The sequence below is a fragment of the Camelus ferus genome, chromosome 17 (genome assembly GCF_009834535.1).
Source record: "Camelus ferus isolate YT-003-E chromosome 17, BCGSAC_Cfer_1.0, whole genome shotgun sequence".
Lineage (NCBI taxonomy): Eukaryota > Metazoa > Chordata > Mammalia > Artiodactyla > Camelidae > Camelus > Camelus ferus.
The window spans coordinates 29,457,796-29,474,266 of record NC_045712.1 but is presented as its reverse complement, the minus strand read 5'-3'; the positions used below and the strand labels follow the sequence as shown (position 1 = coordinate 29,474,266).

At 61.4% G+C, this 16,471-nt stretch overlaps 1 protein-coding gene across 1 annotated transcript in view; it reads right to left on the bottom strand.

Moving 5' to 3' along the window:
• NUP210 (nucleoporin 210) overlaps window positions 1–16,471 on the bottom strand; it is an 88,842-nt gene that overhangs the window by 9,916 nt on the left and 62,455 nt on the right. The window contains 13 exon segments of the mRNA XM_032458745.1: window positions 702–922; window positions 2,826–2,965; window positions 2,967–3,002; window positions 4,417–4,591; window positions 6,083–6,174; window positions 7,748–7,906; window positions 9,217–9,348; window positions 10,373–10,453; window positions 12,936–13,115; window positions 13,294–13,356; window positions 14,753–14,888; window positions 14,975–15,102; window positions 16,332–16,460. Coding sequence (XP_032314636.1) covers window positions 702–922; window positions 2,826–2,965; window positions 2,967–3,002; window positions 4,417–4,591; window positions 6,083–6,174; window positions 7,748–7,906; window positions 9,217–9,348; window positions 10,373–10,453; window positions 12,936–13,115; window positions 13,294–13,356; window positions 14,753–14,888; window positions 14,975–15,102; window positions 16,332–16,460 — 1,672 coding nt within the window.

The following is a 16,471-nucleotide window of genomic DNA, read 5'->3' as shown; positions in this document are numbered from 1 at the left end:
CAGCTAATGATATGTTTTTCTTTAAAGGCAATGTTCATTTATTCCTTTTTAAATTTATTCCTTTAAAGATGAATTTAACTAAGTTTTAAAAAGGGAGTCAATTTGAAAAAAAACTAAGTAAATAACAGTCCCTGTGGCTCGAGGATGTATGGGCGGCGAGGGAAGTCACCCCCTGGCCCTACAGCTGTGTGGGGCCGAGGCTCCTTCCCAGGGCTGGCGGCCTGGCGCAGCAGCCCCGGCCACGGAGCCGACCCCGATGAGATCGCCAGCACCTCAGCTGCCCCGGCCACGTCTCTGGTGCCCGTGGCTCGTGGTGCCGGGGCAGATGGCGTAGCTGCAGGGCATTTCCACACGGGCAGAAAACTCCTAGAGCAGGGTGGCAACCTCCTCTGCAAAGGCCAGACGACATGTTGGGGCGTGTAGGCCCGAGGGTCTCTGACGCCACCGCTCAGCCCAGCAGAGGCAGCGTGAAAAGGGCCACTGGCAATGCACAGACACAGCAGGGTGGCCAAGTTCCAATGAAGTCCTCTTAGCAAACACGGGAAGCCCGGTAGGGGGCAGCAGTCTTCCGGCCCCTGCTCTAGGACACCCCCAGGTTCTACTTGAGCACCTGCCCCCCCACGAGGCCGAGCGCCCAGGGCATCCACCCCATCTGGTTGTGCCCATGGCTTCAAGCATCCCCTCGGCCAGAGTGCTCTTACCTTCCCGGCTGACCAGAACCGTGGCCAGACAGAGGACATCCCCCACCACCAGCGCTCCGGACAGCTCTGGGGAGATGGCCTGCAGGACGGGCAGTGGGACGAAGTCGGAGAGGCCCCCGTGCTCCGCATCCCAGGCTCTGAGCAGTGTCAGGCCCACGCTGACTGTGCGGACCACGCAGGTGTTGTTGGCGACGCCCTTCCCGATCTGCACAAACTCGTCCCTGGGCACAGGAGGAGACGCAGGCTCTCAGTCTCAGGGGGGCTCCCAGCTCCGAGGGAGGAGCTGCCCAAGGTCCCCACTGGGCGATGTGCCCACCCACCGCACCCAGACACCACCCCAACTCTTGTTCATGAAGCAGCTGCTCCGGGTGAGGGACCCACGGGCCACATAAACCTGACTCACCCACCACCCCGGGGGGACCCACAGCATCATCTCCCACGTCCTGAGGGGAGGCCGAGGCCCAGAGGAAAGTGTTGTACCCGGTGCTCCAGCCCCCCAACCCCAGCAGGGAACCAGGACACTCGGGGAGGCACCAGCCGCCCCCTGCGGTGTAACTGGGACAAGTGACATCGCCCCCGTCTGCTGCCTCATACGCTGATCAGGAACGTATGTCACAGGCTTGACGTGGGCATCAGACCCGGTGAACAGCTGGAAAGCGCTCAGACCAGCACCCAGTGCACGGCGGGTGCTCTGTGTCAGCAGCCACCACGGGGCCAGAGGGGAGGCTAGGGGGGCGGGGGAGGTCGGGGTCTCCGCTTCATCCCCTCCCTGCATCATGCCTCCTGCCTCCTGAGCCCTGACTGGTCTCCTGGAGTCACATGCTTCAGCCACGGAAGGGCCTGTGGCTTCCGCAGGGAGGCGGGGGCACTGGGACACGTAGCTGCGCTCCCTCCAGGGCAGCCTGCGCCCCGGACCTGCAGACGCCCTGCTGTGTGCATGGAGCACCATGGTTTGCCAGGGGCCCTCAGGACCACAGCCTGAGCTGATGGCCCAGGGGCTAGGCTACATTCCCATGTGGCAGGTGTGGACATGGAGCCTGGAGGGTGACCTGCCCGAGCTCACAGGCCCCGCTCCAAGCCCCACTCTTTGCCCTAGCGCCCGGCCCTGGGTGTGTTCAGTGACAGGGGACGCATCTGTGGCAGGGCCCGTGGGAAGGCGAGGCCACAGTGGTCCCCAACACCTGGACACAACCTCCTGCACCCAGGAGACTCTGGGGCCCTGCTCCTTCCTCCTGGGTCTGAGACGCCTCTCCCCTCCTCTAAGCTGGGCCTGCGTCTCCCAAGACAGTGGTTCTCAGCCTGCAGGGTCACCTGGAGGCCTTGTGAAAACACACTGTTGGCCCCGTAAACGTGCGTCTCTAAGGGTTCCCAGGTGACTGGGCTGGGGACCACACCTTGAGAACCACAGGTCCAGCCCGTGGCCACGGCTCTCCTTCCTGGAGACCCCCTTTTCACATTAAGCCTGAGGCTGCAGTTCTATTTCAGAGAGTCAGCCAAAAAAAACTGCCCCTGGAGCCCGACAGGACCCAGTATTCAAACCCCATTTCATTTCCTGGCTGTGTGGCCCTGGACAAGTGGCTTGACTTCTCTGGGCCTCAACAAATGGGCAACAGGGAGGAGTCAGTGAGACAGCACACAAAAGGGCCTACACACAGGAGACATCAGGGAACATCGCACTCCTTCCTTGCTGGCGCCTTCTCCGACCAGCTTTTGCAGAGGGTGTAACTGATGCTTTGTGTCCACTGACTACAGGGCCAGGCCAGCGGCCAGGCTTGTCTGCATCTCCCCTGCGGCCCGGCTGTCATGGCTGCCCAAATCTTATCACAAACCTTCCAGCCAGAGCCCAACATCTGCGCTTCGCTTCCTGCCTGTTAGGGGACGTCCCTGCTGAACGATTCTACACAGTGAGGTAATGAAGATTCTTGGCCACGCCTCCCCCCATCCTCTGCCTGGCCGGGCCTGGTGCCTCCCCGTGGCCCTGCGCCCTTGGAAACTGAAAGTAACAAACTTCTCCCTTCAGTGACGTTCGCCTCTCCGCGTGGTCACCTGTCCCCTGCATGAACCAAATCTGGGTCCAGTGGGGACCTGGCTTCATGTGGGGACCAGGGGGCACCCACACCCTACCTGTTAGTTGCAAAGTTGAGGATGGAATTGTGCGCATGGAAGATGTCACCAGAGCTGTCGTGGAAGTGGACGGTGAAGGTCACGGTCACTCCCAGGGGCAGGGCCGCCAGAGCCTCCTTGTTCTGGGTGTGCAGGGCAGGGGCTCATGGAGATCCTCAGGTACGAAACAGGCGACACCTGGGGACAGCGGGCAGCTGCGGTGACGACCATGCCAGGAACGCTTCCCTGGAGAGCCACCTCCCAAGGACCAGACATTTGCTCCAGCCGGTACCCCTCTCAGGAGGCCTGGGGGCTGGACCCACTGAGGGGTCATGGAAAGGGCATCCCAGCCCGTGACACTGTCCCCCTCCCCATGTGGTGGCTGGCCTCACTCTGAGGAAACCCAACCCACAGGAGTTAGATCCACAACTGTGAAAAAACCAGCTCATCATTCATGCTGCAAACACGCCCTGGGCTTTGAGAGCTCAGTGCCGTCAGAGGGCCTGGCTCTCCGGGCACTGAAGGCACTGAAGAAGAGACCAGCCCACTCCAGGCACGGAGGCAGCGTCCCCGGGGCCTCTGCGCACCCGGCCAGGAGCCAGGGGCAGGGGCCCCAGGGAGGGTAGACGGAAAGGTGGGGCGATGGGTTTCAGGGGCCCAGGAAGCTGGGCTCCTCAAGGGGAGTCCTGGTCCTCTGAGTCCAGACAAAACGTAGCCTGGCCAAAAAGGCTGTCCCCAAAAGACCCGATTTCTTTGCCAAAGGTCAGCAGTCCAGTGGCGGGCACACAGCTGGTGCTCAACACATTTGCTAACACAGGAGGAGCCGTCAGTCTCTTCCACCTACTCAAAAATGAGGGTGTAGGCTTCCCTGCCAGACACCCACCTTGCAACAAAGAGACATTAGTAAGGAAACAGGCCTACGACCCAAGCACGACCCGAGTATTAAAGCGGTCGTATGTTTTCTCTGTCACCGAGGGTCAGAAAGTGGCTGTGATGAGATATGCAAAGAAAACTCCACAGGACAAACCCCAGGACCCGACCAGGGACACCCAAGGAGGCAGTCCTGTCACTAGGGAGCTCAGAAGGGGAGAGGGACGCGGAGGAGCTGGATGGGCGCGGAGGACACACACCCGGGCAGGGCCAGTGTGGGCCGGGGCCTGGACACTGGCTGGCAATCACTGTGTGTCCTTGAGCAAGTCACTTCCACTCCGAGTCTCAGTTTCCTTGCCTAAAGGGGGGGCATCTCATTCTGCAAGGAACTCATTTGTCACGTAATGGTTTCTGGGTCAGGACCCAGCACGTGCACTGGACGCTCTCAGGTGCCTGCCGGGTTCCAGGACACCGGAGTGCCAGTCCCAGCAAACCGTGGACCTCTCTGGGCCTCAGTTTTCCCACCTATGAATGAGGTCATTGCAGTCAATCATCTCCATGGATCTCTGGCTCTGACGGCCAGAAGACGCTGCAGCTTCTTACCTAGGACCTTCGCCTGAGGGATTAAATAAATTCTTCCAAGTTTTCAGCTAGAAAGGGAGTCCATTCGCCTGTACACCCGCGAGGGGACAACAGTCCCATTGCTTTTATTACTCCAGGAAGGAAGCAAACGTGATCCCACCTTGACAGCAACAATGATGGTCTGATTGGCCCCAAACGCCTCTTGGGCGGTCACTTCGACCGTGGACATCCCGATCACAGACCCCGACGTCAGGAAGCCCTTCTCGTCGACGTGCACGACGGGAACCTTCTCGGGCCCATCCAGGACACGGTAGCTCAGAGAGGCTGCGCCGTCCCTTTGGGAAACAAAACAGGCCCGTGTTCACAGACAGCAGCGGCAGGAGGGGTGAGGATGAGGGGCCTGGGACTCGGGGGTCCCGCTGCTCCCCGAGAAGAGAAGGCCCAGTCCTGACCCCGCTGGGCATCAGGACCACGTGCAGGCAGCCTGCTGCGGCCTCCTCAGTCGCCGACGGGAAACCTGATTTGGGAAACCAGCGCTCCTGGGAGGGCAGCATCTTCTGTGGAAGGACATGAGGGCTGAGGGTCTCTCGGCAGCTGCCCGGACGCCTGCCGTAAAGGATCTCTCCGCGGCAGACTGTTGCCTTTGCTGAAAGAAGGCAGCCTGGCGCGGCGGGAAGAGGTGGGGGCTCTGAGCTGACGGAACCCCAAGGCTGTCCCCACAGCCCATGGACAAGTGGACGCCTGTAGGCACACGGGTCTCCCTGCCCACCTGGGTTTGCTCAGCCGTGAGATGGGAGCCCCGGCCCCGCCGTGCCCTATTTCCAAGGCCGATAACTAGATAACAAACAGGCCACTTGCTAAGAATGTGGTCTGGAAAACTACTGAGATACACACGCCAGGAGGCAGAACACAAATGGTGCATCTTTTATGCTAGTTTACATACTCATTCATGTTATGAAGAGAAGACAGGAAGGAAAAGCTGCCGGCTCCCGCCCTCTGTGCCGCAGCCCCCGGGCCCTCCCCAGGTGACTTTAACATTGCTCCTGCCTCCAATTTCTGCCCCCATCAACCACCCCCAACCTTAACCCGTGGAACCCCTAAGCACCCTTCAAGACCCCGCCCCAGCACCTCCACCACCGGGCCTCCCGTTTGTCCTTGCACGGAAGGCCCTTCTTTGGGCGCAGACTGAACGCCGCACCTCGTTTCACAGCCGCCCCCCTCACGCTCCGCTCCTCTCTTCCCCGCCAGACTCCTCAGGGCATGGCTGTCATCCGGAGCCCGGCAGAGCCGGAGCTCACACATTGGGCGGCTCGTCCATCACGTGTGAGTGTGTGTGTCTCCAACAGCCCTCAAGGCACCTGACTTTGCAACTGCAGTTCACACAGAGCGTCGCCACCCAAAGCGTCACCTTAGCATGCAAAGCAGGAGGCAGGTTTGCAGACATGCTCCAAACCTCGCTTCTTAGCAGTCAGGCGTGTCCCTACCGCCCGGGAGGGGCTAGAGCCGTGTTCTCCCGCGCCCCCCGGTGAGGCCCCGGCGGCTCGTTCCTCGACCTCACAGTGAGTGGCAGGTCCTGAGACACGGGCACTTGAAACGCTGACCACCCCGAGGCTGGCTCTCTCCCCTCTTTGAAAACCTGGATTTCTGAAGCAGGTGTGAAAGGTCCTGGGCCACAGAGAGAAGAGGGGCCCCCTCTGCGGGAGCTGAGGCTGCACCGCTGCCAGCGCGACACGGGAGCTGTGCCCAGAGCACCCAGGGCTCCTGACAACCTTGACAAATGGGCCGCGGCTTCCCGCCTGGACAAGGCCCGGCGCCGAGTCACGCACCTGTTGGTCTGGAGCTTTATGAACGAGTTGGGCGACATTAACACATGCTCGGCTTCTATCTCAGGGCTCAGCACCTGCAGCTTCTCGAACACCTGGAACAGAGGGCGTGTTGTGCTTCCTGCGACGTCTGCCTGCCTCCCAGCGGCAGGGCCCGGGGGCCAGACGTGAGAGACCCTGACGCCAGCACCCGTCAGGTCGCTGGTGCCGTGATGGCGAGGGCCGGCCTTTAAGAGGTCAAAGGTGTGATGAGGGTGTTGGTGAACCCCATGAGGGCTGCTGGCGGAGCCAGGAACACGGGCCTCCTCGAGCTCTCGGACGGGGTGTGGAAGGCGGCTCGCAGACTAACCGGCCAAAGGTCCTCTCGGTGGGACCCTGCCAGGACTGAGCCTGGAGAAAGCTCTAAGTTCTCAGCGAGGCACACTGCCCCGCATGTGCCCATCCCAGAGCCTCCCTCCTTCCAGCCCCTCCGCCCCCGCTGCCCTCGACTGTCGGCTCCCACAGGACCCGCACAGAGATGGTGCAGGGCACCCGGCAGACCCAGGCCAGCGGACAGTGAACCTGATGATGTGGGTGGAATCTGACCTGCCATCCCACCGCCGCCCGAGCCCACGGAGGCAGCCCCTCCCTGGGAGCTCCAGACCCCTCTCTGCACCCAGTCTCTGCATGTCACCCTTCTGAGTCCCCTTCTCCAAGGACCCTCGGGGGTGCTAGCACCCTTGGCATCTGAGACTGGACGCTGAGCACAGCTCTGGGCTCCCCGCTGGCTTCTGATTCGATTGGACCAGCTGGATTCTCCCAAGGGCCTATGTCTAAAACCATCTGAGCTACGGATGATTTTGCAAGAGGAAACTGACCTGCCCTCCCTCCCAGCGCTGCTATGTCCCGACCATACACTTAAGCTCGACTTCCTCAGCTGTAAAGAGGGTCTGGAAGCAATAATCCCCACCACGCTCGTCTCAGGGCTAGGGGAGCCACGGGGCACGCTGTGAGTGGCGGGGCTTCCTACACGGTGCGTGGTGCACAGCCTTTGGGAGCTGGACTGGGCTCCAGTGCCAGGCGAGTCCCTTCGCCAGGTGGGGGGCACCCAGTGAAGCTGCATCGCTGATTTTGACTCGGACACACGTATTGCACAGGAGACTCGCACACGGACACACTGGTTCCTCCTCCCTTTCTTAGGCGTGTACCTCTGTCGTCCCCTTGAGATGGAGGTAAAGGCACCACTGGGACCTCCCCCTCCCTTGTGAGCAGCTGGCAGGAAAGCCCAGGGCCAGCGCCATGGCAAATGGCCACGGGTCAGGGAGACATCGAGGTGTGGGGGCTCTGAGCGTCTGTGAATTACACCAGCAAACTAGTGCCCAGCTCAGATGACCTGCCAGCCTCCTCCTCCCAGAAGGCACCCTGGACTTGGAGCTGAGTCAGCTGCCCTTCCGGGAGCACGTCAAGCTATTTCAGACCTACAGGCCTTTGCGCGCACCACGCCCTCCACCCGGTCCGCTGGCCAAGCCCGCCCCTCCATGAAGCCTGGGGTCACGTCTGGGCTTCCACAGCACCTCACACACCCCAGCCCCAGCCCCGGGCGGTAGACGGATGGCCATGTGCCCGCAGGGCCCCTGAGTTGGCACCGACTCTCCCACTCACGGCCATTTCTGCCCACCTGTCCTTTACCTGGATTTGGATCTCATCAGAGAGTTCTCTGGCGAGGCCCAGCAGCTGCCCTGCTGTGGGGTCCAGAGCCTTGACCACCACCCTCAGGCCGGTGCGGCCCTTGGCCCGGCCATGCACGTTCATGGCGAAGTTGTACTGTGACGGGAGCCGGAGCGACGCCTGCAACAGACAACAAACATGCCTTCAGGGGTACCCCAGGGCCCCAGCTCCCTAAAAGGGCAGAGCCCACAGGAGCCCCAGACCCCTGAGCTGCCTGCCAGCTCTCACCCCGCTGCCTTCCCGCTCAGGTCAGGACTTGCTAGCCAGGGAGCGCAGCCCACAGTCACCCCAGCATGAGCACAGGGCACCCCACGCTGCAATTTCACACCATCCAGGGGGGCCTGCAGAAGATGCGGGGCCAAGCCACACTAGCCAGCCTCCTCACGCAAGACTTCTCAGAGCCTTGACAAATCACGAAGGTAACTCTAGGCGTGGGTGTTTCCCTGCAGAGCCCCCATGATAGGATGTCTGTGAACAAGTCACACGCCTGGATACCATGGGAACAGTTTGGGGAAGCTCCTCCAAACTGAGGACAGGACTTTGGTCCCACCGAGTGGGCGGGGGAGGAGCTGGTCATGCATCGGACGAGCTTCCGGCAGCCTCTAGGAGACATCATCCCATGCCTGGCGCCCTCCCCAGGCCCTACCCCCACTGTCCATGGATAAGACAAGAACCCCCCTGAACAAACCCCACTGGTCCTGCGTGACCAAGGCCCCCCTGGCTGGGCCCCCTGGGTACCTTCCCCCACCACTTAGGGTCCAGCTCACAGAACCTGGGGCAGCACCACCTCTGCAGCGCCTGCCAGCTGAGACCAGGAGGGGCTGAGGACCCCCTAGGGGGGCCTCGGGGACAGGGCTGGGCCCCGTGGTAAACCTGGAGAAAACCCCAGGGCTGCCAGGCGTCATCTTGGAAAGGGGGTCAGAAGCTACAGAGTGGGGACCCCGACCAAGACCCTGAGACATTCTGGAAATCTGTGGCTTCCCCACAAGGCTGTCGTTTTTGCTGCCTTCCGTTGGTAGGTTCCGTACTAAGGCCTCTGCAGTGGTTGGTTAGCAAGTGTGACTGAACTACTTTGCTGTCCACCAGAAATCGACACAACATTGTAAACTGACTGTATTTCTATTTTTTAAAAAAGAGAGAAATGTTTTAAAAGGCGGAGGCTGCGGACAGTCTTGGGAACCTCAGGAAGAGGGGCTGGGAGCTGCGCTCCTGGACACGAGCAGGACCGAGGGCTGGGGAGGGACCCTGGGGAGGGACCCCGGGGAGGGACCCCGGGGAGGGACGGTGGTGGCAGATTTGGGAGAAGGAGTCGGGAGCCTCGAGAGGGCGGCCTGGGTGTGACGTGTGGGCCTTGTGGGCAGACATGTGGTGAGAGCCCTCCCACCCGACGCCACCTGGGACGGAGGGTGCAGGGCTCTGGCAGGTGGTACCTCGTGGTGCCGTCCCCCAATGTCCAGGACGTCCCGCTTGGTGACAGACCAGTGGAAGGTCAGCCCCGGCACTGCGTTCCCGAAGGAGAAAGGGTTCTGGTTGTTGCTGATCCCCGTGACGTAGACAGGCATCTGCGGGGAGAAGCCAGGCCTGTGACCCCTGCAGGCCACGGCCAGAGCCCCCACAAGCCCTGGGGCACAGCCCGGTACCTTCCTGTCTCCGTGGGGCACTGGGAGCTGAGCCCCAGTCTTCCCAGAGAGAGAGAAACAGGCACGGCACAGGTTCAGGGGGGTGTGATGACACAGAGGAAGGGACAGATGGCAGCACCAGCCCCTCCCCCGTCCGTCCTGGACCGTGGGCTGTCACACCTTGGCTCAGAGACCCCATTCCTGGGTGACCCCCAGGGCTCTGGGACGCCTGCACCCCCCTGGCAGGGCAGCTCACCCTGCTCACCTCTCTCTCAGTCTAGTGGGAGCCCCTGCTCACGAGCAGCAGGCACGGGTGGGATTCAGTCTCCGACAACCTGAACTAACTAAGAGCCGTCCAGAGGGCACACGTGGGGACGACGCAGCCAAAGGCGAAAACAGACCCTGAGCCAGGCTGCGAGTCGGTGCCCAGTCCTGCCACTGGCTGGCTGTGTGCCCTGGGCAGACGCCCAAAGCGTTCCAGGTGCCCTTCTCCTCCTCTGACGTGGAGACGACCCAGGAGCTACCTCGCAGGGCTGTCCAGACACCGTGCGGAGTAACATCCAGAAAGCGCTTTGAAGAGGACGCGCCATGCGGATGTTTGCCCCTGGGAGGTGCCAGGCGCTGCTCTAGGTGTGGGAAGGCGGCAGGCTAGTGGGGACGCAGACCCCACTAACTGTCTGAGCCCACACAGGACTGCACGGCAAGTGCCACGTGTCAAAGGGGCGAGGGACCCGGGGAGAGATCGCCAGGCTGCCTTCTGCAGCAGGAAAGGCACAGAAGTGAAGCCGGACCCCGCAGGTGAACAGGGCTGAGCAGGTGAAGGGCGTGGGGGATTGCTCCAGCAGGAAGAACAGCATCCTGACAGCAGCCCCCAAGCTCCCCCTGAGCTAGAACCCCGAGCCTAACACCTGCCGAGGGGCTGCTCAGGGAGCACAGACCAGAGGGGCTGGAGAGGTTCCCGCCTCACCTGGGTCCCCGTCCTCATCCGAGTGATGGGGGCGCGGATCCTCACCGCCTGGAGAAGCAGCACCTCCACTTCCACGAGATCCTAGGAAAAGGGCTTGGGGCTCAGGCGGGCTGGGGGTGAGAGCTGTGTGCTACAACGGGAGTTTCGGGAAGGGACCCCTCCAACCAAGGAGGCTTTTGCCGAGGCCGGCTCAGAGTCACGTGGCTAGAAGGCGCCACAGGAGTTCCCGCATGATGCTTCTCTTTCCGGGGAGGCCTGGCTCTTTGGGTCGCTTGCCTCACCTGGACCTGGCTGCTGCCTCTGCTGCCCCTGGGGGTGCCAGCCTGGTCCTCTGAGCCTACAGACCTGTCCGACCCAGATGCTCAGGTCAGCACTGCAGAAACGTAGGGATACTGAGCAGGGACTGTTCTCCAGGCCAGGCAGCCCTCACAGGACAGGCTTCCGACTCTCCCAACCCTAAATCCAGCCTGTTGGTCTCTGAGCAGATACAGGAACTAATGCAGGAGCCACGCAGAGTGTGGTTAGAACAGACCTTATACTCTCCTTCATTCTGAACTCCATACTCCTATTAATCTGGCCAAAGGCTAACTTTACTGGCTTTGTGGCAGTGCTGCTGAACCTACACTACCAAAACCATTAGGCCCCTTTCACACATGCTCCTGTGAGCCCACCTCCTGCGCCTTGTGACCTGGGCTAACCCCAGGCACACAGGAGGTGCTCAGCAAGCATCCATTCCCTTCCTTCCCTCCATCCTTCTCACTGCTCAGTCTCCTCCTGCCAGTCCTGGACCATCTCCTCTGCCTTGGAAGCTGATTCTTAGGGTGACCTGGACTACAGATAGAGCTGTGAGCTTCGGACCAGAATCACATGCTCTCTGTGGACACACGGACCTCGGGCGGAGCGCCTGCCTGCCTGGGCTCAAGGAGGCGCCTTTCAGATGCAGCTGGGGGTGCAGCCCCTCCATCCATTAAGGTGAGCCAGGGCCCGGCCCCCCAGATGGAGGCGCACGGAGAGAGGTGGCCCAGCAAGGTCAGCCCGGAGAGGAGCGGTGGCCAGGAGGGACTGCGGGCTCTGTGCCCCTCAGGCCGACTCTCCAGCCAGCTGCCATTTCAGCCACGTAGGCCCCCAGGGGGAGAAAAATGGGCCAGTTCCTGAGGCTGCAACCCTTTCTTCAGAAGGAAACAAAGCAGGGCCTCCTTGGGCCTTCGTTCCACTCTCCAGGGCGTCTCTCTGAGCCCCGTGTGCGGCCAGGGGCAAGCCTCACGTGCAGATGCTTATTGTCTCCTTAAGACGGACAGGTAGACTCTGGGTAGCCACCCCTGCAACCCAAAAGAGCTTTGTGGCTTACCCGAGGCCCTTGCTGGGACAAGCAGTAAATCAATGAACTCAGTGTTGGCTCGGAGCCCGCCTCCCCTCTCCGGGGCAGCGGGCGCCAGCTCCCCATTCAGCTGTGTGTTCAGACGCTCTGGACGTGGCGGCATTTCGGGACCGCTTTCAGGGGCCCAATTCTGGACAACCAATGGGATGACTGGGCTCTGAAAAGGCTCCTGTCCACAGTCACATTGCACGAAACAAAACACTTCTTAGAGCCAGGTTTCCAGGGTGGCACTGACCACAAAGCAGATGCTTCAAGTCACCGCGGGCAAAGGACATGGGGCAGAATCCAAGCGCCCGGAGTCCTTCTCAGGACGAGGCCGTGCTCTGCCCTCTCCTTCCAGAGGCCCACAGAAGTGCCACCCCGGGGAAAGAAGGAAGCGGTCAGACTTAGAGATCCCAGCTTTCGCCTGCTGGGAGTCAATGCCACCGACGTGGGGTGGGGGACCCTCCAGCATCTCTGCTGACCCAGAGAAGCAGTTAGGAAACGCCCCTCACCCAGAGAGGAGGCCTGGGGGACAACCTCCAGCTGAGCAGAGTCTAGTGGAGGGTCAGGGTTTCCTTTTCTCCTGGAAATATAAACCCAGGTCTGAAAAGCTACTGGTGTCCAGCTATCCTTGTTCATGGCAGCCAGGCCAGCGCACGCCTCCGAAAACACACACGTAATCCACAAAGCCTGTCAGAGCCAACAACACCCCCTTCTCTTGTACGAGAGCATCTCCAAGCCCTGCTTGAAACGAACAAAGGGAAGGAAGGAGGCTCTGATGTCAGCAATACTTGGGCAGGTCCGAGAACAGCTGTGGAGTGGCCAAGGGCACCAGCTCAGCCCTTGGGCCCAGCATCCACCAACAGGCAGAGCGGAGGGTGCTGGGGGACTAGAGGAAGTGGGACTAGAGCAGTGTCTGCTGTCACAACTGCCACCATCACTCTGCACAGGCTTCAGGACCCTGTCCCCTAAGGAGCAGCCAGGGACCCTCAGTCCGGAGAAGGACAACCTCTGGGGTGCGAGTGCACAGCCGGCCCCAGTGTGGGCGGGCGACAGGCAGGGGCTTCTGACTCAAGCAAGATCCTCAGGGAGGGGTGGTCCTCGGGGCAGAGCCCGAACCCAGTAACGGGGCTTCCCCCCATCAGGCTGACCAGCCCTGCCAGCTGCCTGAGGCCCCGCGTCCAGTGCAGCCCCCGCCGTTACCTGCGACACAGTGACGAGCTTGCCGGTCTCGGCGTCCACGGCCTGCACGACCCCGGACACGGTGCCGTTACCCACAGCGAGCCCCCGTACCAGCCCGGCGCCGTTCACCTCCGCCACACTCTCGTTGCTGATGGAGAAGAGGATGTTGGACTGAGGCTGGGGGCCGCCCTCGGAGGTGACCTGGATGGGGAGAAGCAGTGGTGCCCGTCAGCCCGCCCCCTCGGCCGGCCCCCACCTCGTTCTCAGAGGCAAGGGTGCCAACACCCCAGAGCGCCCACCCTTAGCCCGTTCGAGGGGCTCCAAGGGGTCATGGCAAAAGGCTGGCCGCGGTGGGGGGGATGTGGCCTTGGGCACCCACCTGCATCGTGGCCCCGATAATCAGCGTCACCTTCCTGGGTATCAACCTAAATGGGGGGAAGACCTGCATGTGGAGACACAAGAGAGAGAGGGGGCTGTTGTGTTCCAAGCTCATGCAGACGGGCAGTCATACTCCACGGTTCTGGAGACAGGGAGGCACAGTGCACGACTCTGACTCTGAGGAGGGGCTGGCGGGGGCCTGGGGTCCTGGCCGACTCTGAGGAGCCAAGAGGTCCCACGAGACCTCAGCCCACCCCTGGGCCCGAGGATCTGCGGTTCACGGAGGCATGTTCTGCTGGTGTGGATGCCACCTGGGATGTGGTACAAATGCCCGCTCCCCGGCCTGCCTCGGAGCTGCGGGTCAGAGACGCGGCCCTGCGATCCGCCTTTTAATGAGCCCTCCACGAGATTCTGACGTGCGTCACAGTTTCCAATCCACTGCGAGACGTCCCCAACTCTCCTTTGGAAGCTTGCCTCTTTCACTAAACGTCTCCAAATTTCTACTGACAAATTGCCTTAGAATAGTTCTCCGCTTCAGATGGGGAAAGCCGGACGCGGGCACAGCGATGAGGAGGCCCCGGTCTCTGCAGCAGGGCAAAGCCCCAGCGTCCTCCTCCTGCACCCCACAACCCCCCGGCACCCCTACAACGCTCACTTCGCAGCAGCACGGAAACGTCACAAGAACGCGCCAGCCGGCCAAGGGGCTGCCTTGTGCGTGAGGATGTCTCTGCAGGGCTGTGCCGTTTATAGTCAGAAGTGACTTTCTCCTCACCAGGAGAAGGGCAGAAGCACAACCCACACCCACGGCTTCAGAACACAGACTGACCCAGAGCCCACCAGCCCCACGTGGCCGAGACCGCGGAGGACGCGGCAGGAGCTGCCCAGCGCTGGCACTGAGGGATGAACTTGGATGCGCCTTCTGAGCCCTGCCATCCTCGGCTCATGCCAACATCTCAGGCTGTGCGGGCACCAAGCCACGCGCTGAGAGATGCCGGCCCCCGGAGCGCCCTAGTCTGGGGCCTGCTGCCCCGGAAGCCCTGCGAGGAGCCCACCGCTTCCAAGGCCCCCGGCTGTTGACGTGCTTCCACACGCGCCCACATCCGCCTGCAGCTCCACCAGCCACTGCTTTCCAGCACATCAGGGGTTAAAGACTGCTCGGCCCCTCCCTTGTCCTGAGACAAGTCCCCCCTCTCCTCTGACACACCATGCCCCCCTGCCTCCCAGAGAGAGCAAAGTTACCCAGTGCCCTCCCTCCTGCTGCCCCTGGACCCCCAGGACTGGTGGAGGCCCTCTGTTAGCCAGATGGCTCCGCAGGGTGGAGTTTAGTATGGCCTCTCCACGTGCCTTCCTGGACTGTCCCTAAACCCCGAGCCCATGACAGAAAGCCCTGCTCCCCCTGCCCCACCCTAACATGCAGCAGGGCTGGGCGTCCCACGGGGCGTGAAGAGGGACAGCTTTACCTCGATCTGCTGTGGGGCTGAGTTGATTCTCTGTCCGGCTTTATCGGTCACACTTGCGGTGAGACTGGTCTGGCCAATGGCCACGCCATGGACACGGAACGTGGCGGTGTAGTCATCGGGGGCCTCGTTGAGGGCCCTGGAGCAGAGGGAGGGGCTGAGATGTGCCCCCCAGTGCTGCCCCGAGATGCCCTCCTCTGACCCCTGACCCCAGCAAGGACTCACACCAGCGTGATGATCTGGGAGGCTGCCCGGAGCTTCAGGTCCATGAAGGTCAAGTACTTGGCCAGGAAAGGCTTCTTGTGAAAGTCCAGAACGCGCACATAAGCTTTGACCGTCTTCCCAATCTCCACCTACATCGCGGGGGACAGAGACTCGGGGTGGCCTTCGAGGGACTGAGCCCACCACCTGGGGTTCCATGCGGCTCTGTGCAAAAGCATCACCAACCTCAAACCCACAGACCTAGGCTGACCGCCAGACTCTCAGCCCATCAACAGACGAAAATGACCAAGTGCTTTACTGTATCCAAGGCGCAGAAACGACATGGCCCGCTCCTAAGAACTAACGGTCTGGGAGAGGGTTGAGTCAGGAGCATGGGTTCACAGGTACAAACTGCTATACAGGAAATGGATGAACAGCAAGGGTTTACTGCACAGCACAGGGAACTACATTCAACATCTCGTAACAACCTACAGTGGGAAAGTATCTGACAAGGAACACGCGTGAGTATTGAACCGCCATGCTGCACACCAGGAACTCACACAACGTCGTAAGTCAACTCTACTTCAATTAAAAAAAACAGCTAACAATCCGGTTAGCGAGCTTGTCCACCGCCTAGACTAGCGACAGGCACACGGGGAGTTTAACAGGTGCTCCGTGCCTCAGCGGCTCACGCCTGGCAGAACAGGATACGCGCTGTAAGAACTTTGGGGAACGCTTAGTGGAAGAGTTCACGTCTGGACAGCAAATCACCAGGGACACAGACCAGGAAGGACATCCGAGGCCGAGGGAACGCTGGCTCTCAGGGGAAGAGCTGCGTGAGTGCCCCTGAGTCCCCAGCTGTTCTCACCCCACGAAGGCAGCACCTGACCGCGGCCTCTGTGAAGCCTGGTGCGGCTACGCCAGGCAACTGGGGAAATAAAAACGCCCTCTTTCCACTGAAGAACAGCCTAGGCCTATTATGAACTCACTTGGCAAAAGCACTTGGCATTGGTACGTTTTACTCATTTGCCACTGAAATTCCTGAGAATCCAAACCCCACACGCTGGGGAGAAAGTTCACGCTCAGCAAGGTATGTAGCCCGTCCCAGCCGGAGGACAGGGTTCCCGAGCCCGGGCCAATGTGGGGGCAACTTCCAGCCAGGCTTCCAGCCGGGTCTGCTGGTGCCAGCCGGGATGAACACCCAGAGCCTGGGAGGCGTGTCTGCACGGAGCCCCAGGCGCCGGGCGAGCCTGGGTGAGGCCCGGTGGGACGGTGGCGAGGCGTCAGAGGACGCGAGGAAAACCCCTCCCCGCAGCCCCACCGCTTTCCTGGCTTCTGCGCGTCCACGGGGATGGAGCTGCGTCAGGAAGTCGACACTGACCTTGTCCACCACGCGGACGTACAGCTCCTGAATGTCCGAGACGTAAACGTCAGCCTTCGCGGGGGCCGGGAAGGCCAGGCACAGGTCGTGGATCATGATGGTGGAGGTGCCTGGGAGCAAAGGGTGCACCTGCAGGGTCG